We start from the raw sequence: 26,172 nt of genomic DNA, 5'->3' as shown, positions 1-26,172 counted from the left end.
TGTTAAAAGACAATCAATGCAACAGAATAATTGGCACTTTCACACAAGGACAATCCAGGGCCAATATAATAGTCTATGGAAAGTGCTCAATTTCATTAACAATCAGTGCAACAAAATCTGAAGCCACAAGATGCCACTGCACACCCATAAGGATAAAGTGAAAAAGACCCACACCACAGTTGGTGAGACTATGGGACAACTGCAAATCTGGAAAGCTGGCAGTAGTCAATAAAGGTGAACATGACACATGTACTGTGGCCCTACAGTTCTATTCTACGGCAGAATTATAAAACTACATGCACAATAATTCATGTGCTAGAATAATCGGGGAAGTACCAACAGTTCCAAAGCTGCAAATGAACCAAACATCCATCAGATAAATAATATGTGGTTTATTCACACAATGGAATACTATACAACTGTGAGAATGAACCATGTACAAATACTTACAACAAAAAATTCACATACTGTTGAGTGAAAGAAGCCAGATACAAAGAATGCATAATGTTCAATTCCATTCACATAACATCTCAAACAAGACAAAACTAGTCTATGCTCTTCTAGCTGGATAGTGGTTATCATTGGGGGGGGGGGGGGGGGGGGAGACAGTGGTCAGAAGGAAGCCTGAGAGGACCCTGGGTGTGAGTGCATGTATGTATTCTGCTAGTGAAGTGTCACTGAGGTCTGTATAGATGTCCTCCTTCAATAAAAAGTGAGAACAAAACCATCTGCCTCTGCCTGGCTCCTCTGCTCAGACAGCAGACATGTTCCCTTGCATTCTCTGCTCAGCCAAGGTCCACTACTTGTGCTGCCTCGCAGGTGGTATGAGGAGAAGCGCTCCCCAACACAGAGACCTGCAGGTATGGCTGCTGGCAGCAAGCCTCACCCTGTGAGTCCAAGCCCAGCTTTCCTCCTCGCCAGCATGTTCAAGTACTGGAGCATGCTCTCTACCTCTCTCCACAAGCCTCTCCTTCAGGAAACACGCAATTAAGTACTCAAGTTTTGAGCCCAAATGGTGGAGCCCCAACAGCTAACACCTCAGGCTTCAGGTAGTGAATGGGCGAGGATCATCTGGACCACACCCTTGGAGGTTTGTGACATGCAAGTGGACTGCAGGCACATCTTGGATGGGGTGATAAATTGCTGCCTCTGTTTTGGGCAAATCTGTATCCTCTCTAACCCAATTTTCTCACTGAAAGGAAAATAATGGTGCTCACACGATGAAGAGTTGTTGTAAGGATCAAAATGAATTACCATATGTAAAACATTTAGAAAAGCAACTGACACAAGGTAGGAGATTCATAAATGTGAGCTGTCAACTTTGGCTTTGTCTAAGGTGTGCTCTCCCCAAGGAAAGATGACCCAGGGTGAGTCTAGACAGTAGAGGGCTTGGGGTTCACCCAAGAGTCCCCACAGCCAAACTTTAGGGCACATTTCCAGGTATCTTATGTCTCAATCCTGCAGAGAAGCACACAGGTACATGTGTCAGGACTAAATGGAACAGAGAGAAACTGTAAAACACAGCAGGGCAGAAAAGCTGACAATCCCCGGCCCAGTCCCACATGGATCTACTACAAGGTAAACATGCAGCCACTGCATTCAAATGTCAAAGAATCAGGAAAATTGCTATCAGAGGGAGGGACATAAAACATTTCTCAGATGCATAGTATTTGATGTAACAGCCGCTAGCGAGGTGGTACCATCAGACCCATGGTATAATATGACCACCGGGGCCTAAACATCACAGGCATTTTGATACAACTTCTATTCCAGGGTCCAGGCCCCTGGATATGGCCTCTACTTTGCAAGCCTAGAGACCTTTGTAGTGACTGGCTCAAGATGACCTACGTACAAAGCCTGAGGTAGATGAGGGAAAGTCAGCTTGTGAAACAAAACCACCAGAGGAGTCACATTACCACTCTGAACCTGTGGGTAGGCCTACACAAGAAGCTGCATCTTCATCAAAAGGAAACCTGAGGGCTAGGGAAATAGCTCAGTTGACAGAGTGCTTGCCTCGCAGCACCACAAAAAAGAAAAAAAAAAAAAAAAAGGGAAACCTGAATGCAAATCAGAGTACCACACTGGCAACAAGTTAAGAGGCTGAAGGATACGTTCTGCTTTTCACTAAGCAACACTGCACCCTTTTCACTAAGCAACACTGCACCCTACCTTACCAGGTGCTTGCTTCACTCACACCTGCTGCTCTGATCATCTAACACGTGAAGTCAGGCAGTGATCACACTTCCTAGACTTCCAACATGGGGTGAAGGAGTGGGCCAAGGAACCCACTGTACTGACCATGAACCTTTCAGTCATTACATGCTCATTAACATAAGCGAAAGCTTCTACTCAATGCCTTTTCCCACTGAAGCCAGGCTAAAGTTTTCTTGGGAAACACAGTGGACTCAGGCACAAGGCCCAGCTCACTATGCCAAGTCAGGTCTGCCACCCGCTGCAAATGAGAATGCCAGAGGTGTGGCTGAAACTGCTGGAATTTACTAGCTCCCCTCCTTGAACACTGTGGCCACCATCTTTCCCTGAGTAGATTCTAGGCCCAAAGAATTCAATGTTAGTGTTCTTGGTAGCACCACAATGTGGCCATGTTCCTACATCAATTATCTACTTCTCAGGTTCTGTCTTTCCTAAATAGCTGATCTGATCTTCATTTCTAATTTCATCCTTGGAGGATAACTACTGAGCAGGTCTGTGAGTACCCTGGAGCCACTCCCATGAACTGCCTACCTCAATGGGCTCCTCCTGGCCCAAAAGGGAAAAATCAGGCCCCTCTCATTGGATATGTCTTGAATCAACCATTCAGACTATGGGATGTTCCAGCTTTCTCCTCTGGTGATGGGTACTGATGAACAGGGTGCCTTTTCCAGTCCTTCCCCTAAAGGATCATCCTCAGTCACTGTCCAGACACTTAACTGTGGCAAGGAGAGGTAGGGGAGTGGAAGAACAGGTAAGGCAGAGCAGCACACAAAGCTCATGGGAGAAGGGTGATTGCCTAAATAAGAGCACAGTGTGCTCCTCCCACACCTCCCTAGGACAATTACCAAACCTCTGCTGGCCAATAGTGGTCTCCAGCAAGATACACTAATGCTAGTTTTCCAAGTGACGTAAGGCAAGCCACCACCAAGGCAAAAAGACTTGATTTTTGTAAAACTGACAGATTACAGAAGGAATAGAAATAAGGAAGGAAACTCTTGCTAAAAAGCCTGCTACACCATGAGCAACATATAAACCAATTAAAAGACTATGTTTCTAAAACAAGTACTGTAGATAATTATAGAAAGTAATGCCTTTGTAAGCCATGCTTTAAATAAACCATTTAAAAAAGAATACACAATCGCTCTACTTTGATCTTAATGTTTCTCAGTTCATCCAAACACTGGCAAGTTTCCTGAATGCTGGCATAACATAAGGACAACAGTTCATATAAGCATGTTTTGGAAGAGTAGTCAATTATACAAATGACAATTTTAATGACAATTATAATGGTTCTGAAATTGCATACTTCTGCGTGGGAACCTGGATCTAACATCAGTGAGGATTAATCTGAAGTTTAAGCATCTACTTCCTCTACAGTCCTATGTGCCTGTTGCAGTTACATATACAAATCTGAAAAAATTTCCAACAGGCTTACAAGAAAGGGACTTTCACTAAATAAATCTTGAGAAAAATTAGGGCATCACTGTTCAATGAAGAAATGTAAACGTCTAATTACAACTTTGACAACTGGATATATTAATGCTATTGTAGGAAATTAAAATTCCAAAATAACTCTATGTTGCTATCTAAAATGTTCTAAACAGTTTCAGAATTGCAACATATTAACAAATAATTATTCATATCAAAATGCAATTGATAAAAATTCTAGCTAGGCAACTTTTATGACTATCTAAAATCAAGTTTTAAATTTATAACTTTAGCAACATATACTGAACACTTGCATTCAAATGTACAGAAAGCAATCCATTTAATCTTGAAAACTAATATGTAACAAAACATGGAAATGAGCCCACAATGGTAATCCAGAATGTGCCCTCTCCACCATGCAGCTGCAGCAAGTATGACATGTAAACAACACTCGACAACTCAGCACTGTGAAGAATTCAGCTGCTTCAACAAGTCGTGTTATCGTTTTTATAAGCTAAGACAGTACAGGCAAATGGAATTCTTAGAACATTACCTGAAAATAGATTTTTAAAGACAAAGGTCCCAATTCATTCTTACCTATACATACCAAGTTAATCTGTCACAGACAGCAAATGCTGAATTTACACACTGGAGTTTCCGGCAGCATCCTGTACATTTACAATTAATTTATAATTAAAATAAACAAGAGAGCTGTCAGATCTATGAGATGGATCGTTCAAATCTGTGTAGGGTGGAGAATTGCTTTGGGGCCACTGAATAAGTGCTCACTGCTGCTTCTCAAAGGCAAAAACCAAGTAAATACCTAAAGAAAAATAAAAAAATATTAACAGTTTACTTTTTTCTCATCCACAGGATAAACAAATCTCAGTCCAATTCATAATCTGGTGAAAATTCTTAGGCTGGCATTTGAAGAAGAAAAACTTCATCAGTTTTTCAGGTTCTTCTATTATCTGAGTCATATTTAGGCAGAGATAGGATCATTTCCATTTGCTTAAAAAAAAAAAAAATCAACCTGGTACAGTAATAATACCAAATTCCATGGGGAAATCAATTCAACAGCTCTAAAAGCCCTAAAAACCATTTAGGGCAAGAAAAACTAAAAGTATAAAAGCAAAGAAAACTAAAATCAAAACATCTTATAACTCAAATCTTTTTACTTGAAACAAAGTATTTAGACAGAATAATTACATTACAATAAACACCAGTGGCAATGGAAATCTAAATTTTCTGTTTAAAAAGACTCAAAAACAACATGAAGATATAAAAAAGGGGCATAATTTAAAACTAGTTAGAGAAAATATAAAGGAATATATACAACATGACACATTCAAATTCATCCAATTACCTAATTGTGTTGTAGGGCCCAGGAAGGATATTTAAGGTACTATTTAACTGTCCCCAACAGTAACATTTCTGCATGCATTTATTTCCAAGAGAACTTGCTTAAATGAGATATCTTGCTTTGACAAGTGATCACTCAAAGGCAGCTAAATGAATCTGATTCCCTGTTCTGCATTACATTGAAGTCCAAACCTATTACATCTTCTAATAAAATACCAATAGACTGTAGGGCAAAAATACTCCAAAAAGGTGACAAATCCTGAAAATACCACAAGGGATGTTCAGGGCACTAGATACTCAACAGCAAGTCAGGACAAAGGCCATGTAAATTAAGCTGACTCTGGAACCTGCACAGGAAGATATACCTGTCTTCATAAAACTCTACCTTGGTCACACTACTCTGCTGCTCCTTCTTTATTAGCTTTGCATTTCTTTCAGTTGAAATGAAATGTGGCTGCCACATGCAGATGCATGAGCAGGAAACAGTCAGTGATCAACCACCACACAACCCTGCTGACAAAGGACACAAGCTGTCTAGCACTCATAGGCAGGCCAAGAGACTTAGCTGCCAGATGGCTTACAAGGGCTGGTCCCCTCCTCCATGTGATCCTTCTGTAGTGCAGCCCTGCCAAGTCACATACCCTGTCCAACTACTGCCACTGCAAGGACTCCTGGGTGTAACTATGGCCACTGCCATGACTGTCTGGTTCTCTCCAACTGCTCAAGAAATGCCTTGCTTCAGAGACCTCCCAGACCCCTGGATTCTCCTCTGAAGACAGGGCCGCACTTCAGCATGCCTTCCTGCCACGCCTGTTTCCCATCCACACTCCTCCCAAGATCCCCGGCCCACTGCGGCTTCACTAAAGGTTCTAGTACCATGACTTCACTGCCATCATTGGAATGGCCAGAACTAAATAAAATACACAGACATGACATCTAAGCCAAAAAATATTCTGAGGTGAAAACCCCAAATAGAGACAGCTGTTTAGTTATAAGGAGGCAGTGAAAAATGTCTATGTATGCTAGAAAAAGTTAGGGCTTGGCAACAGCCTGCATATATTTTCTCTAGTTATTCCACAGTTGTGCAAGAAAAGTGCATGGGACATACACAGAGACACAGGTAATTTCTGTGCTGTTTTAAACATCAACACACAGCACCTCAACTGTGGCAGAAAAATTCTAAAATTTTCCACTTTTAATGATCCTTTCAAATAATCTGTAATTATCAGTTAACCAGCTTTGATGATGTACTCACTTGTAGCTTCCCATTCTGATTTACTTAAGGTTCCCTAAAATTAAAAAAGAAAGACAATTTTAGATATAACATGGAAGTAAACATACACTGATTTTTCAGTAGTGGACTAAGAAGGCCACCCACCCTCCCAACTTTCCTGTAAGCATATGCACAAATTACTGAAAAGTATCATGACCTGAGCACATAAAAGAAACCAATGAGAGTTAGCTTCCCCCACCACCAGGGCTGTACTAGGCATTGATCCCATGGCATATCATATTCTAGGTAATAAGCACTCTGCCACTGAGCTATGTCCCAAGCCTGAGATTAATTTTTAAAAACATCTTTTCACCACTTGTGTCCTCCCACCAAAAAGGGTGAATGTATCTAAAGTATTTCTTTATTTTTTTTTTACTTGAAAAATGAAAAAAATTTAAAGTCTATATTATAACATCAAAGAGCACTTGAAGAATATTTTTCTGTTTTCCAAAAGAACTCTAAAAGAAACTACAGACCACACAAAAGAAATTATGTTTAGTTATCAAAACACTGAACATTTCAGTCTAAAAACATGTGTTGCTATACACTCATCCAACAAGCGCTAGTGACAGCTCTAGGACCTAATTCAATTCCGAAGAAGCAATGAATGCAAACAATATTCCAGGACACCAGAGAAGCATGCCATCATGACGACTATAGCTTCCACTATGACAAAAGCACAGCAACATCAGACACCACCATGGTACAGTTATGTCCACAAGTTAAAAAGAGGATCGTCCACAGAAATGAGAATGAGGATGTCCTTCCCCCATTCCAGCCAGAGCACTCAGCCCTGAGTCAGCAGTACCTAGGGAAGCAGGGTAACCTACAGACTGTGCCTGTAACTTTCCCCATCTCTACTGTCTCAGACATAGCACTCCATGCTCAATTCACCTAAATAAGTTTGATTCTATATTCTGTGGCACCAAAGTCATTATAAGTTAGGGGAAGCATACTATGGTACATTCGAGTTGTAACTCACTAAACCCAGTACTGTAAACAAGTAGGTTTCCCAAGTTTCCATGTACACACATCTTAATGTATGCTTTTCCCATTTCCTAGAAAATACTTCAAAAAATGAACCCTTACCAAAGGTAACCTTACGTGACTGTTCTTCATGTATTCTGCTGCATGTTCATAGTCATCCACCTTCTCAGAGATGAGCTTGGAATTCTCATTTGCAGGATAAGGCTAGGGGAACATTAGATTCTAACTGAAGATATCACATTGACATTTACAATTCAGAACACAGTAAATCACTGCAATAAAATAATAGGAGTAATCCAAAAGTGCTACTTCAGGGTTATAAACTACACATATTTCTGAAATATGGAGGGGAAAAAAGGTGGGGAAGTGTTACAAGGTGGCCACCAAAAGATCATGTGTGAGAATGATCAGAGATAAAATGATTAGTTTATGAGTTGTAGCCCAATCAATGGACTAATCCACTGACATAGATTAACTGGGTGGTAACTGTAGGCAGTAGGGTGTGGCTAGGGAATAGGACACTGGGGTTGTGACTTTGGGGTTTATATTTTTTCCCTGGTGAGTGGAATTCTCTCAACTTCCTGGTTGCCATGTCCTGAGCAGCTTTGCTCTGTCATGCTCCTCCACAATGATGTTTGCCTTACCTTGGGCCCAGAGCTATGGAGCTGGCTGACCGTGGACTGAATCTCTGGAACCATGAGCCCCAAATAAACTTTTCCTCCTCTAAGTTGTTCTTGTCAGGTCTTTAGGTCACAGCAATGAAAAGCTGACTAAAATGGAAGGAATCCTCTCTTAAAGCAGTTATTATGGCCAATTTTTATCACAATATTGGAATATTCATGGCTGGAACAAACTATATAATTTAATTACAACCCAGGACCATTTAGTGGCACACACAAACTGCATCTTCTTAACAGCCCACTCAGAGATTTCTTCTCTTAGAATACAAAGCTTAGAAGAGGTATTACCAAAAGAGCTAAATGTTAACATGATGGCAACGCAATAGCAATTAGAAATAATACATATAAAAAATTCAAGTCAACAGAAGGCCTTGTTTAGGATAGTAAAACATGTAGCTGGAAACAGTAGCATGTGCCTGTAATCCCATGGACTCAGGAGGCTGAGCTAGGAAGATTGCAAGTCCTATCTCAGCAACTTAGTGAGACCCTGTCCGCCCCCCCCAAAAAAAATGTCGAGGATGTAGCTTAGTGGTAAAGCACTTCTGGGTCAATACCCAGTACCACCAAAAAACAAAACAGAAGATGCAAGTTCAAAAAGGTAAGACTTTTATGGCAAATATCAAATTTAAATCTCTTAGACTAAAGCTAACTGTTCTTTCCACCTCTGGTCTCAATGCACCTCCAAACTGTCCTCCATAATGCCACCCAAGTAACATCTTCTTATCAGGTCCTGGCCGCTCCTCCAAGTCATTTAGAGGCCATCGGAAGAGACTTGGTCAAGAAGTAGGAAAAAACTAAAGGACTTTTCCAAGCTGTGTGCTATCATTGCTTATGTTCCAGAGAGCCATGGTGATAGGTCATATTTTCAAGGCAGCACAGGGGAGAAGGAAAAATGGAGAAGAATGTGCTAAAGAAATACGACATTTATTACTACTTGCTTGAGCATCCACAGCTCTCGTGCTTCTCAGCCTTTTCCCTTCATGACTTCATTTTCAAGACGGCTAGTACTCTCACATCATGCTAAATTCTTTGCTTGTGAGTATAAGTGCTTAACAAACCATAAATCCTTGGTATCTCATACCCCATCTTCTAAGTATATTTTAAATAAGTTACACAAATGAATTCATCACTAGTGTGCTAAGTATAAATAACTGACCATTGTGCATGCAAAGCCTGTCAGTAAGCGCAGTGTGCTAAAGGCATAAAGCATGTGGGGACATAAGATACAAAGTTTCCAGTTTTCTCCTCTCCATCAAGACAAATGAAATAAGCTCCTGCTCTGAATACAGCACAAACAAAAACATTCCTAATTCTAAAATACAGGAAACATAACTAATGAACATTTAATTGACATTGGGTTGCAAAAGATCACTTAAGACTTAAAGAAAATCTTCTCACTTCATCTTGTGGGCATGGATGCAACTTCAACATGAGACTTTTGACTACTACCTATAACACTAAATAAAATATAAAAGCTAATAGCTATGTGAACTTGAACAACTCATTTTTCCTCTTTGGGCCTTGGGTTGCCCATTCAAAAGATGTGAAAAGTAAGGTGGGGGCAGATGGCAGGGAAATCAGTAGAAGAAAGGAACCAAGGAGTAGGAGGGAAGAGCTAGGAAGCAATACTGGCTAAATTACATTCATATATGACATATATGTGTACAAATATGTCACAACAAATCCCATTGTTATGTACAACTATAACGCACCAGTAAAAAATGTGGAAAAGAGTACAGAAAAAGGGGGAAAGGTGACTGCTTTTATTACTTTATAGGGTAATTATGAGAATAAGATGAAGTATGCTTCAAGTAATTAAAAGAATATTCTGAATTCAATGAACTCTCTGAACTTTAATGCCATTTTAAGTATACTTCTGGTCTGTGATCCTGGTCAACAATAAGCATCTCACTGAATAGTTGAGATCTGTCCAATTAAGCACTGCTTGATAAAGGAAAAAAAGAAATGCAATCAACGACTGTTTATAGTTTGTAGACTCCTTCACTGCTTTATTAGGAGGACAAGAGTCCCAGCAACAATAGCATAACAGACTAAAGTCTTGCTAAATAGTTATCAAAGATCAAAATTACAAATGGTGTGAGCTTATCTTATACTTTGGCCAAGAAGGTTCTAAAATACTGATGTAATCACAGGGCAGTGTTGTAAAGAAACCGTTTTCATCAGTGGGTAATTTTACCTGCCAGGGGATATTTGCCTGTGTCTGTTACTGGGGCCCAGGAGTACTATTGGCAGGCATCTAGTGAATAGAGCCAGGAATGCTGCTGAACACCCGAGGGTGCCCAGAATAGCATCTCACCACAAAGAAATATCCAGTCCCCCATGCCAACTGTCCTGAGGCTACTGTAAAACAGTGCACTGAATTTGATAACAGCATCATTCATTCCTTCATTAAGTAGTTACTTAGTACCCATCATGGAAAGTTTCTGTATCAAGCTCTGTCCTAGGAGCTGAACAGTCCTGAGCAGTTATGACAATCTGTGTAATATAAATATAACATATGACACACCTAACTAGTATCTAAACAGACTTGAAAGTATCTCAAGAGCAGTCAAACAAGTTCACCACATCTGGAATTTTTTTATCTTTTCTAAACACTTACCTCCAGGGCCTGCATTCGTTTTAATAGCATTTTATTTTCATTGTTCTTAATTTTTTCTTCATAGAATTCCAGAAATGTTTTTTTGTAGACTAGTTTCATATTGTACTTCTTTGCCATTCTGTCCAAAAGATTAATAAAAAGGCTTTCAAAATGTTCCTCAGCAGCTTACTTTTGCAGTGAAAACAGTGACATCAGGGTTTAACTCTAAAAGTGATTATTTCTATCATAAATTTGTGAGTTAAAAATAAAAAACTGAAGAGTTGACATACTGATAACCCCACCAACAAAGACATGCATTCTAAATCCTAGTGAGTAGCTTCTGTTTCCTAAAAAGTCAGTCAGGAAATGAAAGAAAGAACAACTTCTCAGGGACTGCAGGGAATACTTTTTTACCAATTCCATTTTATTTTGGTTGATACACTATGGCTGCATTGAAAACAGCTGCCAACTGCCTTTTTAAAAGACTCACTCTCATCTCTCTGGCAGGATGCACTATTAACTTTAACACACATCTTGGACTGCTTCTTTTTAGTTTATTTTATAGGTTTCTTTTAACCTGACTTCTAAGTTTCAAGGGTTTAAGAGAGTGTGGCTCAGAGCCTCTCTTGCCTGCCCTGACTACCCAGCATGCTGAAAGCTGTCTGAGGCTCGCTCTATCCAGTCATATTCCATTACTCCATTGCTTATCAGATATCCCTCCCCCGTGTGTCATGTCCTCGAACTTCTCATATCCAAGGCTGAACCTCATGACTGCTTTTCTGCCAATCTCTGCTACTGCAGTAGATCCATGTCTCGGTCTCCTACACGGACTATGCTTATACTTGACCGAGTCCTTTAGTGTCCACTTCCTATCCCTTCACTTGACACCATCCTGCACCAATCATCATCATTTCGCTGTTTCAGTCCAGAAACCATTTTACTCGTCTCCTGTTTCCAGTTTTATCCTCTCTCAATAGAACCAAATAAGTTTTCAAAAAGATAACCCTGGTCATATCACTACCCTCTTTAGCCTCCTTCACTGAACTCCAGTGTACTTGGGACACAATTTGAAAGCTCTGAACATGGCTTCTGAGGCACTCATTTATAAAGGGATGCTGCCATCTCTAGAGTGGCTGGGCCCTGATTCCCTATGATCCAGTCACAGTGGCTTTCCTTCAGTTCATGGCACTAGCCAAGTTTTCCCACTTCCAGACTCTCGCACAGTGTCCTTTATGTTAGAAACACTCTTCCTGCCTTCAACTGTCCATTCATCCTTCGTACCCTGACTTAGCACTCCTTCACAGGTGTCTTCCTGAAATCCTCAAGTGTCTCCTATTACACCATGGGTTTGTTTTCTCCACTCTATCTGCAAAGTTTATAAAAATTATGTATGTGTTGACAACAATAAGAGCCTTAATGATTTTAAGGAGCAGGTAAGGAGGAGAGGGAAAGCTGGGCATAGTGGTGCATACCTGTAATCCTAGCTACTCAGAAGGCTGAGGCAGGAGGATCACAAATTTGACTCCAGCCTATGCAAATTAGCAAGCTCTGACGCAAATAAAAAGGGCTGGGGACAGCTCAGTAGAAGAGTGCTTACCTAGCATGCAGGAGGTCCTGGATTCAATCCCAGTACCATCAAAAAAGGGGAAAAAGGAGAGAGAGAGAGGAAGAGGAAAACCCTCATAAGGCAGGTGGGAGGGCTTGAGTGTGAGGGGATAGCAGACAGGTAACTGAGGCCCCTCTGTTATCTCAATTAGCCCTTCTTGGAAAGTCAGAATGAGCAAAGATAAGTCTCTGATTCTATCAATCTTCAAAGAAAGTCTTTAGAAAGGAAACCAGGTTTTATACCTAAAAATATCGCAATTACAAGGAACTAAATTTGGATAACCTGAATGGGTTTTATAGTAAAAGCTATTTATATTTTTATTCAGGTTTTTATTGGAAAAGGGCATCTTAAAACTGCTATCATTTTCAGACTGTCTCATTAAGTACCTGTTTGAATAAATTAATTAAAAATTAGATATTAAAACTGAGTACTGTGATTCATAAGCTTATCCAATTAGGCAACTTATCATTATTAGGCAGCAGGTAGACTGGTAAGTTTGTGTAGCACTTATGAAGAATAAAACTGTTTTATTTCTTCTTCTATAAAGTTTGAAGAGTGGTAAATTTCTCCAAAGCTAACTAAATCTTAAGAATTTAAAAAATGTTATAAATAGCTAATATTTATAAAATCATACATAGAATTTTCCTCATGTCTAGTCATAATGTTACTTGACCTTCTTATACCATTGTATAGAACTTGTACATATTATAAACTCCTGAAAACCTTATAACCATAATTTTAAAAACTAACTTGAGTCCCAATTTAAACAATTACCAAGCAAAACTAAGCAGACAATAAAACTTGCTTTTCTCAGTTGATATTTAACAGATTTTTATTTTCAAAAAGTAGGGAACTGAGTTTGATCAGCTGTCACATGGGCTCCATTTAAGTGGATCTTATCTTCTCCCCACCAGGGAAATCACCAATATCAAGACATATGAGAGGGCCTCAAAGCTTTACCTGATAGAGCCCAGCATCACAACTATTCCTACAATCTACAGTTTGCCAGGACTCTTGGGAATTCAGGCACATGGGAGAATACACTCCTGAATCAGGATTTTATTATCAACATTGCTGGTAAGATATAGGCAATTGCAAAACTATACTGAAATGCAAGACTTTGATACACAGCTCATTTAAAAGAAGGACTTTTGATTTAATAAAACTCATTTTATACTAGCAAAATTACAAGCAGTTGCTTAAAGAAAAGCTTTTTGCTAACTGTAAAGTCAGCTATTTTCTGTTACAAGGTGAAAGCAACTGGCTCTTTTTCTTAAATAACTACAGGACTAAAAGAAAATTTGGGCTATAGGAAGCCTAGGGAACCAATCCTGGATCTGAGGCTACCATCTTGTATACATGGCTTTTTTCCTTTGGACCCCATTTAAAATAGAGGATAAGTAGCAATATTGGTTTTTCTTCCCCTTTCTTTTACTCATAAGACATAAAAAGAATAGTAACAGATAAATGACATTCTTACTCAGTTAGCAATGGAAAATAGACCAAGAATTCAGGAACATCCACAACACCTTCCAAGTTGAAGTCATATTTGCAGCCAAATAAGGGATAATGTCCTTTCTTCTCAAACTTCACAGTATAGATTTCATTTCCAAATGATTCTGTTTCTGAAGCTTCAAGACGTCTTCTAGAAGAGTTATTCCCCAACCCCAACAAAAATATTAAAATTGTGATCAGTATAAATTATTTAAACCAGATTATGTATTTGAAAAGCTATATGATGCAATTGCAAAAGACACTTGATTGACTCTGTAACTGGATTCAAGCTACTTTTAAGAATCAGCATACTATAAGACCATTAACAGTCTCACTAATAAAATTAAGCTAGAAGATATCATTTTCGTGACAGCTGGGCTAAGTCTCTGGGCCTCAGCAGCTGACTGGGGAGTCTGCCTACAACTATAACCTCTGGCTTAATGTAAGTAAGTCTCCAACTTACACATAAGATTTTAAAAAATTCATCTTTGAGCATCTACTCAAATACATTATCAAAGTGGTCAGCATTTGTAAAACTAAATGGCATATTTGTATAAATTTTATTTGTGATCAAAATGTGCTACTTAATTCTGTAAGCTTAATGTTAAATATTCTATAAACTCAAAGTAGTTAAAAGTGCTTACATCAGCTCAAAGCTGTTAGGAGTTGTACCAATAAAATAACCTCCAGGACCGAGTCTCTCACAGGCATTTCTGAGCATCATGTCGGCCTGCTCAGAGGACTCAAATGAGTAATGACAGACAAACTGACAACTACAGATGTCAAAGCGCACTTCTGGGTCACGAAATTTGTCAGCCAGAAGTTCCTGAAACAAATTAAATGGGTTAAGGTTTTGAAATAACAGCATAGATTAAAAACTTTACTTAAATTAATTCCCAGAATTTAGGATTCTTAAAATATGCCCTGCTAACTAATCTTTGTTCAAAGTCTTCAAACTGTTTTTTTCCTTGTTATATATAAGAACCTTAAAAGAAATCATTCTTTCATTCTAGTTTAAAAGACTTAACTTGCTTCCCATTTTCAGAATAATTTAAAAATGTAGGCCTTGGGGTTGGGGTTGTAGTTCAGTGGTCGAATGCTCGCCTAGCACATGCAAGGCCCTGGGTTCAATTCTCAGCACCACATAAAAAGAAGTAAATAAAGGTATTGTGTCCAATTACAACTAAAAAATAAATATTTTTTTAAAAATGTAAGCCTAAAATCACATTAAAAGTCAATCAAGCTGGGTGCTGATGGTGCATGCCTATAATCCCAGTGGCTTGGGAGGTTGAGGCAGGAGGATCTCGAGTCAGCCTCAGCAAAAAGCGAGATGCTAAGCAACTGAGTGAGACCCTGTCTCTAAATAAAATACAAAATAGTACTGGGGATGTGGTTCAGTGGTCAAGGGTCCCCTGAGTCCAATCCCAGGAACCAGGAAAAAAAAAAATCAAATATGACTCTTAAAAAATTAATCCCTTCATTTGGCTTTACTTGACAGCTAAAGTAAAATGACATTCAATAACAACTTGGGTTAAAAAAGAGAAAAACCTGACCTTTGGAATCTTAAATACAAGTGTTTACTACATTTCTTTCTTACTTCCAAAATTATAAACAAAATGTGTACAGTGATTAAAGCCACCCAATGTTTAAATGAGCTAACAAAGTCAGACATGCAGCACCAATTTCACAGTGGATCTTCACTGCTCAAGTACCTCTACAACTCTTCAATCTTAAATAGTTCAGAAATTTCAAAACAGGTGGAAGTGGGCTGGGGAAATAGCTCATTTGGTAGAGTGCTTGCCTCACATGCACAAGTCCCTGGGTTCAATCCCCAGCACCACATACACACACAAAAAAAAGGTGAGATGGAAAAAACAAAAAGATTCTGCTATGCTGGGAAACTAATAAATTACAAAGAAAACATACTAAGTTATTCTACTTAAATAGCCCATCCCAGCTTCATGTTCTACACCAATGGATTCAACCAACCGTGGGTTTGAAAAAAAAAAAAAAAAAACACATTTGTTATGGGCCAGGCCATATGGGTAATGACCAAACACTCCATTTTACCCTGAGACTCCATATCATGTAAGAAATGCTTCTCCCATGGGAAAGTCCCACCTCTGTACCCATTAACAGTTACCTAGCATAATATACTTGGCAACACAAAGTATAACAAAAAATTGTTCTCTTCTTTTTCCATTTTTCTTGGGTGATATACCCTGTCAGAGATTGTCGTTAGTAACCATTCTCTAACTTGTACTCAACTAGGGTCATTTTGACCCACTTCCCTTCTCTTTGCTTGCTGCTATGCCAACCTGGAAAGTCCTGTGGGAAATACCAATGTTCCCACTGCACTGCCTCGCTAACTGCCCAATCCAGCTTCTGTACCTGCTTGCTTACAGCTATGTCAACCTGGATGTGATTTTTGCCTTTAAATAACTTAAAATGCTCAGGCTTGGGGCTGTTCCTTGCAGAGACAGTTATGGGTCCTCTGGGGAGCAGTCGCTGGCTGGCCAGCTAAATAAAGACTCTTCAATTTGGACAAAACTGGGACTTGGTGTGTTTTCTGAGCGACCTGCCCCACAACACATTGAATATGTATACTTTCTCTCTGTCATTAGTCCCTTAACAATACAGTTTAAGAACCATCTACATATTTTTTACATTATATTAGGTATTGTGAATGATCTAAAGATATTTCAAGTATGTGGGAGTATGTGAATAGGTTATCTGCAAATACTGTGCACCCCTCCCCCGCATTTTATATAAGGGACTGAAGCATCTGTGAATTCTGGTATCTGTGGGTCCTAGAACCTAAACTCCACTTGGCTACCAAGGGGTGATTATACTAGGAAATAGATCTCGCCCAAATCAAAAGGCAACAAAGTAATTTCAACAACTCAAATTATTAAAAGCAAAAAAAATTCCCAGAAGTACTCAATGGGTTACTGAAGGGAATTTATCATAATAGAATTTCTAGTTGAAACTGAAAATGTCCTAAAATTTTTAATGTTTCAAAACATATTTTAATAAATGCACTGCATGGAAAACAAAAACAAAAACAAAAACCCTGTACCTTTGAACAGTCAGCAGTTATAAATTCTGCATTAAAAATATAATCATCACGACGATTTTTCATGTCCTCGTACCGCTGCTGACACTGTTTGACAGAAATATCAGCAATATCTGGAAAGGCAGAAGAGTGTTAGACACCATCAACACAGAATGGCAAAAATCTAGACAACAATCTCAACTGATAAAACTTGTCATGAAATCCAGCCTTGGTATCAGCAAGAGGTTCTATTTCATTTAAAATTCTTTGTCCCAGTGCAAAACTCCGCATTATTTCTCAAAAGGATCTAGGTTATGATACAAGCACTTCATCATCAATACAAAGCAGCAGCACCAAATGCCACTGGCAACACTTCACACACTCTTCACCACTATGAACCAACTGGAAAAAGCCAGTTCGCTTAATGTCCTTGATAAGTCACTAAAACATAATTTTATTAAATCTTGGTTCTTAAATACATGTCTTTTGATATTGTGTGTGATGAAATGGGAAGTAACAAAACTTGGTTTTGTCATATAACCAAGTGTTGCCAGTTGCCTTACAGAACAAGCTACTGTGACTTGTTCTGAGTTGTGAGCACATTGGCCACTTTTCTTACAGAAAGTAATTCTGATGTGAAAAAATGATGGGTTAAAAAAAAATGGTTATTCAGACTACAGTATCTTAGAGACATAGATATAAGTGTCACTTCAAAAACAACCATGGATAGTATTTGTTGCCAAAGATAAAATTTGACTTTTAAGCAAAAATTAAAATTCTGAAAAAGCTGTATTGGCCACCACTGGTAAGCAGCTTCCTAATACTTAGGGCTTTTCTCATCAATGGTGATATATTTAACAAATGTGATTTCTTGGTGTCAACACTTAGAACTGCATAACTTTACAGAATTTCCCAAATATTATAAAACCATGCAGAATGTGCAGGACACACTAATGGATTTTTTGGAACCTAGTATGGAGAACTCATCAATAAGGTAAGAGTTTCCACATTATAATAAACCTTTAAGGAACTACCACTTGTTGAGTTTTGATATAGAATCAAAGATGAATATTCACAATTATCTGAAAAGACTATTAAAATGTTTTTTCATTTTATAACTATGTATCAACTAAAATAACATAAAACATCGACTACAGACACTACCACAAGTCTAGCTGTCTGCTATTATTCCAGTCTTTAAGGGCTAGCAAAAATGTAAAGAAAAATACCAGTCTTCTCATGAAGTTTATTTTAATGAATCAAAACACTTTAAAACTGTTTTATTTCTAAAACCATAAATATCAATCTATAGCTAGAACCACATACACAAAAGCATTCTAGAGTCCTCAATAATTTTTTAAGTATACAGGCTCACCAAACCAAAATCTTGGAGAGCTGCTTCTCAGGCAAACTGCAGGAGATGCTGCTCTCCTTCCTCAAACTCCTCACATCACAAGGAGTGTGGCGTCTGCCTGGCCCACGGCAGGGTCAGACTGACCATGGGCCCAGGTGCTAGGAGAGGAACTTAACAGTTAAGTTCCTATTACCCTTTCATTGAATGGTTAAGCATCTTATTAAGATTGTGGCCTAGATCTATGATTTTTCTAATTCTATCATTTGTCCTCTCTTTATTATGATTTTTCAATAAAGAAATTTCCTCTTTCAACCATCTGGTTTCCCTGAAATACTATTCAGGTAGGGAAGAGGTAAGAAAAACGTTTTATTCCTTCCTCTTAAAGTACTGAGTTACAAAATATAAATCTCTCAGCAACCTCTAAGAGTGAACATGAGTCTTTTTCATTTGACATGCTGAGTCACTGTTGTTTTTGATGTTCAAATTTCTACCTTGGCCAGTGGAGATCTTTGCAAATTTGTCCTGTAGACATGACTATTATCTTTGATAGCTTCCTTCCTTTGGGGAAGAACAAGTTATCACAGGCTCACTATCTATTACAAAATCATCAGAAAAGTCTTACAATTAATTTTTGAAAACATCCTTCTCGTACATAGCCCCTAGACACCTTACCTAAAGATGTTTTAGCTTTTGCTAATAAAGAGATCTTTCAAATTGCCCATTCCCCTGACTGATAAGACTGATCACTGGCCATTCCTTCCTAGACTAATGGTTAACTTACCAGTACAAATGAGCTTGCTAATTCTTCCCTTTCTCCACTTTAGCAAATCTCCACCTTTACCACATCCCAGGTCCAAAACAGTGATATCGCGATTTTTCCTCTGTCGTACCTTTTCCAAAAATTCCCCTAAGAGAGAAATCAGGCATAATAAATGGGCTTTTCTTAACTTTTACTGAAGCATAAACTGTTACTTAATAATCTACCAATGTCTAATATGTAATATAAATTATTACACTTCATTTACTTAGTTATCTGTAACTTAACAGTTCAAAATATGACCAAGAATTAACTAACTTGATCTATATCTGAAGACTGGCACTTCAGTTTGGCACTTCAGAAAGTTAAGGCAGCTTTTTGAAGGTTACTTTTAGAATCTGAGTCAACATCAAACAGTAAACATTTCAAATTCTAATTTATACAAGAAGATGCAATAAGAGAAAAAAACTATTCATTCTTTTTAGCTTTCTGTTTCTAGGTGTTCAATTACACATTGACTAATAGTTTCTGATTCACATAAAAGCAATCAGGCTTACCACTAAAAGAAAAACAAAAACTTGTTGAAAAACTCTACTCACCTTTTAATTTTCAGATCATCAGAATCTTTAAACATACTTATCTACTGAAATACATTAATAGCCAACAAATAAAAATCATAGGTGCCCAAATTAATAACCAAGTAGAGCAACCTCAGTTAAAGGATTGTTAATATATTAAAACAAAGTATTCAGCAATTCCAAAACTTGACATAATAAAGAATCCTAGGATCCACTTTCCCTGTTTTTATCAGAGTTCAAAACTTTCTAGGTTCATGCATGTACTACTATTTTGATGCTAAAACATTCTATATAAATACTTCTGCCTTTCAATGTCTATAAGATCTGAAAGTAAATTTGAGAGAAGCACAAGTGTTCCATATTTAATTTTGTCATGAATCTTAAAAAAATATCATGAAAACAACCAGAGAGTTAATAAATAATTATAAAATCTATTTCTACATAGTAAGGCTAAGAGGAAAATTACCATGAAACATTATTTTCAAAAAAAAAAAACTTTATCACATTCAAGAACTATTAGTAAGCTATAAGCACTACAAAAGCAAAAAATGAATAAAGAATGTGTTTAGGAGATAAAGGAAACACCGAAAGGGAGCTTGGCACAGATCACACTGACTGCATTACAAGCAAGACAGGTGTGGACCACAAAGAGCTCTTTGAAAGAATTGCTGAGTTTCCTAATTATAAAAATAATGTAAATAAAATGTGGCAAAATATGGGCTCAAGATATTTATTCAATGAAAAAAATACATGGTTAAATGATACATTGTTAAAAAAAATATCCAGTAAGTTACCTGCTTCAATGAGGATAATTAAGACAAAAACACCTGAAAAGAAATTAGGACTAGGTCAGAGTTTAAGAATAGAGGCTGAGCCCAATACTTTGGGCTGGTTATGTAGCTTAATGGTGGAGCACTTGCTAAGCATATACAAGGCCCTGGGTTCTTTCCCCAGGACACAAAAACAAAACAAAAAAAAACTCAGAGAAGCAGACACTCATTTACCCTAGCCAACAATGGCAGAATCAAATAAGTCACATTTCTATAATGAATAAGAAAATGTTTGGGCTGGGGATGTGGCTCAAGCGGTAGCGCGTTCGCCTGGCATGCGTGGCCCGGGTTCGATCCTCAGCACCACATACAAACAAAGATGTTGTGTCCGCCAAATACTAAAAAATAAATATTAAAATTCTCTCTCTCTCTACCTCTTTCTCACTCTCTAAAAAAAAAAATAAAGAAAGAAAGAAGCAAAAGCTATAAGATATATATTTATAAAAAAAAGGAAAATGTTATTTAATGTTAAAAATAAAAATGACAAAGAAAAATGATTTGAAATTAGCCTAGTTAATTCCTACTCCTAATGCTTCTCAGAATAGATGATTTTTTTTCTTTGAAAACTATTATCATCAAAACCAGTAGAAAATACTCATAATTAACACTTTATTCATTCTAATATATTAAGAATGCATTCTTGCTTTTGCTTAAACTGGCTAAAAAAATAGAACAAAATAACCCTTTTGAAAAGCTTCAAAAAACACCAGCCTTCAAATACTCTCTAAACTCGTGTACCATAAGTCTACCCATTAATTATAATTATATTCTGAATTATATTTTGTCCACTCTCTTCCATTTTAATTTCAAAGGTAAGTTTCCATAGATAAAATGTTGGTTTCAAAAAGTTTAATGTTTTTATTAATCCTCAAAGTAAACTTTATTTCTTCTAAGAAATCATCCAACCCATCCCTTGCCAAAGTTCAATGGACCATCAATGCCAACTCACTAAAGGACCAGAGATTAAAAAACAAACCTAATAACAAATCTCATGACGCGGCCCATTTTCTTTACTTAGTGTAACCAATGCAGCAACAGGCCAATGCTCAACAACTTTTAGAGTCAAATAACCACTTAATAGTACTAGACCACCTTAATTCTAAGTAGAAAGAAGCACACTGCTTTTTGAAAAAGTCTGATCAACTTAACATCAATTAATACCCTAGGCAATCAATCAAAAGTATATAGGAGCCATGCAAGGTGGTGCACACCTATAATCCCAGTGGCTTGGGAAGCTAATACAGGAGGATGGCAAATCCAAAGCCAGCCTCAGCAATTTAGCAAGGCCCTCAGCAACTTAGTAAGACCCTGACACAAAAAATTTTTAAAAAGGGCTGGAATATAGCTCAGTGGTTAAACATCTCTGGGTTTGGTCAATTCCTGGTACCAAAATGAAAAAAAGAGAAAAAGTAAATAGGAAAAAGATTTATCTCAAACATCTGTTTTGGCTCCAGCTTTATAAAGTCAAGGTTTTGATCACTGAATGAATAAGAATTAAAAACCCAGTAGTTTGAAATATGGTTAACAATGGGAAGGGAAAAAATAAAGAGGAAAGCTAGGGCTGGGGATATAGCTCAGTGATAGAACCCTTTCCTAGCAAGCTCAAGGCCCTGGGTTCAATTCCCAGCACTGCAAAATAATTAAATAAAATTTGAAACAGCCTCCATACTAAAAGGAAAAAAACCAACCATACCTATAAGCACACTTTTAATCCAATTATTAAAGTTTCTTAGGTAAAAAATACGACTTTGACTACGCTTGTCCAAACCAACTTCCTTAAGCTCATTATAGTGGGCAGCTACTGTTGAGCTGTGTCCTCCTTCCAAGTTCTGAAAATAGAAGAAAGAAAATTAAGGTTCAAGATTCAGAACATGGTTTTAAAAACAACAATAACAACAACAACAAAAAAAGCCCAACAATAGCAACATAAAACCAAATCACCTCAGAATATCTGACTTATGGAAGAAAAAACAATTACTGAAGTAAACCTTACTAAGCAAAGGCATTATCCATGTAAATGCCACTAATCATTACCAGACCCAAGGTGTGTTCTCCTCTATTCCCTATGAAAAACAATCTAGGTTTAAAATTTTTATATTGATTTTTCAGCTGTATAATTTTAATGACAATATCTTAATAAAACCAATCTATTGTGTTCCTACAAGAGAATAAAACAGAAACAAGCTATTACATTTGTTATATTATTATAAAATTGTTATGAGGATTAAACATAAGGTAATGTTTAAAGAGATTAAAAGATAGTAGGCTATGTTCAGTGTCAGTGACCCCCACTATATACTATTAATCTAAATCAACAATTTTCAATCTGCATTCTATAAAGACACTAGGCATTATATAAAAATTCCGTAGTGGGTAAAGGGCTTCAGATTCTCCCACCTTCCTTATCCTCATCTTTTATCTACCTTACATGTGGGGTTTAAGGGTAAAATTTCATTTGGAAAAAAAAAAACAACATGCCAGTAAATGTCTGAAAAACTACATATAAAATACAAGCTTCCCTTTGTTTCAAGAACACCAACATGAAAAGCATGGCCTGCCTCTTTAGGGACAATGGCCAAAATTTTACTCCTCCTTTACTTTTCTCTCCAACTCCAGATTCTGTCTCAACTTTCCAATACTGTAAATGATTTGCTATCCTTTGCTCCCCAATTTCCCTGGCAAATATCAGGGAAATTTCATCAATTGTATTTAAACTACACTAATGAGAAGTTTGGTATGGCCGTAGTTCATAGACAAAAATGGCTATTAATTAAAGTGGTGGCGCCAGATCCTCAAAAAGAAGTTGGAGATAAATGCAGTTTAATTACATCAATAAAGGAATGTAGAGTAGAGTATGATTTTGAAATTTGCCACTTTAAGTGACCATCTTAATTACCTCAGACAAAACCAAAAGAATGAATATCCAATGAAAAGGGAAATAGATAAATAAATCATGTGGACCTCATATATTCTTCTCTTTTTTAAAAAACAATGGCCTTCAAGTTTCTGGTAAGAATTCTGAAATAACATAAAAATTACCTCATGTGATTCAAGTTCACTCTAACAAAAATTAAATGCTAATAATTAAAAGCCTATTGTGTCTTAAAGCCACATTTAGTAAAACTAGAATATTCTTAACTTATAAATATGATTATTTAACAACCAGCGTTAATTCACATCTGCTCCACATTTCCAGCTAACATATTCTACCATAAATAAAACCCATTTCACATACCTTCTGCCTTTCAGGAACATCCTCAAGTTCTACTTTTCTCTTTTTCTGAGTGCCATCTCCAGTGGAAGGTTCATCTTTCAGATCATCCGTTTCCAGTTTTCTTTTCCTTGAAACACCTTCAACATCACCAGAACCTTTTTCCTCTGGGACAATTTCAACATCAAGTTTTCTTTTCTTGGATGGACTGTCTTCCTCATATCTGGAACTTTCCTCTACAAGATCATCTTCAAATTCTTTTCTCTTCTTTGGTGTGTCTACTTGCCCACAGACAGAAGTCTTTACAGAAAACCCAGTCCCAGAAGCTGTTGTGGTTTCATCAATACTGAATGAAGTCTCTGTTTCAGAATTTACTGATGTTTTTGCCTGTTCAAGAGCCATTTTTTAATATTCCTCTGCTTTTGCAGAATTTTCTATTCTTGATTATTTGAATCGATGATAAAACTTCATGAACCAACACTAGAATGGCAAGAATTTTATGTTATTTACAAACATTAACGCCCAAACTCTAAAACAATTTTAAATAGAAGCTGGTCAATTAATTTCATTATCTTACTGTAGAGAGAATATTGCAAAATGTTAATATATGTATATTAGGTATGAATTTCTATAATTATTCATAAAAGTCACTATGGGCATTAAAATTGACAAAAGCAAGGATATACAAATAAGGTGGAGCATCGTAATTCCCAAATCCCAAGTTTTTTGCAGTACCCAACAGAAGCACACACTTTATTAGTAAGCAACTGTGGTTAACCAAAAACTAAGCACAAATATTACTCTTTTCCCAATTCATGTGTAGTAATTTTCTAAACTATAATTGATAGAATGTAAATACTTATTAAATCCTTTGGATTAAACTACTTAACAAAGGGAACTGTTAGACATCTCTTCTGGTTTAAGGGGCTAAGTGAATCGAGAAAAAGGAATTGAATAGCAAGAACTACTGAAGTACTTATTTCATAATGGGCATTCCAATTAGGTGAAAAGTGAAGAGAGCTGAAATGGCTCTAGACAAGTTCCAAGATCACCCTGCAGTTTAATAACCAGTAAGTTTTTTTTCAAATATGTTCTTTGGCCTACGGAAGGGCGAGGAATAGAACTGAACTATCTTTTGGACAGGAATTATTATGGTGGTTTGCTTATTAAGTTAGTAAATTTACTGCTCTCCTATTGCAGAGGAGCTCTATGTGAATTATGTGTTCAAGAAACTTACTACATACATACTACTATTAAACTGTTAAACAGTATTATTCAAAGGAAGTAGAAAAGAGAAAGCAAAAGTTCAACCAAAAAAAAGAAAATGCGAGATCCATTAAATATAGATTAAATTCAGAGCCTGGAAATTATGAAGAGGGATTTTTTTTTTTTTTTTAGCCTTGTGCACAAAGAAAAAGAATGTCAAGTTGCTTAAGGGAATAGATATAAAGAGTCACTATGAGACCCAGATGGATTTCAAGCAACATTAACTTTCACTGGTTGGGTAAGGTATTTTGTTACCAGTACCAAAAGATGTCAAGCAGGAAGAACTGACTGGGGGGAGGAGGGGGGTCAACCAGAAAAGTAATTTGCAGACTATTTAAAATGATTATCTAGGAAAACTGGTCTCCGGATTACCAGATTTCTATTTCTTCTCCTTCATTTATTTCTTACAAAGAAAAAGATTTTACATTCAAATAAAAAACTCTGGTTTATCATCTTCCGCTGCAATTATCGCCTAAAATTAGCACTGGAACTTCAGCGTGGACTGTATTTTCTGTATTTACACAGGGCAATCTTTCCACACATGCGCTACATAATCCCCCAGAATAGAGAGCATAGCACCCAGGAGGCCTACAGTACTGGATAAGGACACTCAAAACCGGGCGTCAACTGGCTCAGGGCTTCGCTGGCACGGGCCTGCCCACCGTGGAGGCTGCACCCCAGAATCTCACAGGCGCACTCTCCAAACCGACTCCAGCTGGCCCCAGAACCACAGCAGCCGCGGGCCGCAGACCCCGGGGCGACGCACGAGAAGCGTGGGGTGCCGAGCGAGGCTGTGGACCACGCCTCCGGAGCCGGCTCCGCCGCCGGCCTACACCTCCCGGGACCAGCTCGCCTGTCAAGCCAGGGCGCGAGACCACGCCACAGAAGGGCTGCCACAGAAGGGCCTCCCCAGCCGCGGTCCCCTTACGTCACCCGCGCGGCCTAACGCTGGACCTGGATTCATGCTTCTGCGGCGCCGCTCGGACAAAACGAGCCCGCTCCGGACCTCACGCCGGGCCCGCCCCGGGCGCGCGCTGGTGCGGCTCTGCGTCGGTCGCGCGGGCCCGCGCGCTGCGGAGGAGCCATAGCCCGCCCGCCCGCCCGCACGCCCCGAGCAGCACCCACTCTGCCGAGCGCCGGGGGCTCCGCGCGGCCGGTGCGGGAGGCACACGGCTCGTGCGAGGCGAGCCCGGCCTGGAGTCGGCGCGCTCTTTCTGCTGCCTCCTCCAGCCGACAGGCTAACGACAAAACAGCACCGGGCGACCGCCGCTCCGCCAGCCACACTCACCTACACAGCCACCCACGATTCTGTTTGCGGAAACGGCGGCTCCGCGCCACGCGAGTCTTGTTACGTCACTTCCGGGGGCGCGAGGTCACGTGTCAGGACGTCCCGTCTGGGAGCGCACCTCCTCCGCGCCGGAACTACGAGTCCCGAGGTGCCGCGCGCGGCAGCGTGCAAAGAAGCACCTCGGCGCGGGAGG

The 26,172-nt window shown here is 38.5% G+C and overlaps 1 protein-coding gene across 3 annotated transcripts; it reads right to left on the bottom strand.

Moving 5' to 3' along the window:
- Positions 1-372: 372 nt before the first annotated feature.
- On the bottom strand, positions 373-26,172 carry Rnmt (RNA guanine-7 methyltransferase). Of its 3 annotated transcripts, none has more exons than XM_027920688.2 (11): positions 25,980-26,172; positions 23,450-23,905; positions 21,908-22,043; positions 18,831-18,956; positions 16,720-16,829; positions 14,285-14,466; positions 13,627-13,791; positions 10,562-10,679; positions 7,364-7,465; positions 6,257-6,290; positions 373-4,462 (listed from the first exon to the last, which is right to left on the bottom strand). In XM_027920688.2, exons 2-11 carry the CDS (start codon positions 23,825-23,827, stop codon positions 4,425-4,427), a joined length of 1,389 nt encoding a protein of 462 aa, XP_027776489.1. In that variant the 5' UTR covers positions 23,828-23,905; positions 25,980-26,172; the 3' UTR covers positions 373-4,424. The 3 variants fall into 3 exon arrangements, with proteins under 3 accessions (XP_027776489.1, XP_071458599.1, XP_071458600.1); XM_071602498.1 differs by lacking the exon at positions 25,980-26,172 and adding an exon at positions 25,817-25,841; XM_071602499.1 differs by lacking the exons at positions 373-4,462; positions 6,257-6,290; positions 7,364-7,465 and adding an exon at positions 7,475-8,031.

The sequence above is a fragment of the Marmota flaviventris genome, chromosome 16, assembly GCF_047511675.1.
Source record: "Marmota flaviventris isolate mMarFla1 chromosome 16, mMarFla1.hap1, whole genome shotgun sequence".
Lineage (NCBI taxonomy): Eukaryota > Metazoa > Chordata > Mammalia > Rodentia > Sciuridae > Marmota > Marmota flaviventris.
The sequence above is the reverse complement of the archived record's forward strand: the minus strand, read 5'-3'. Positions and strand labels throughout refer to the sequence as shown.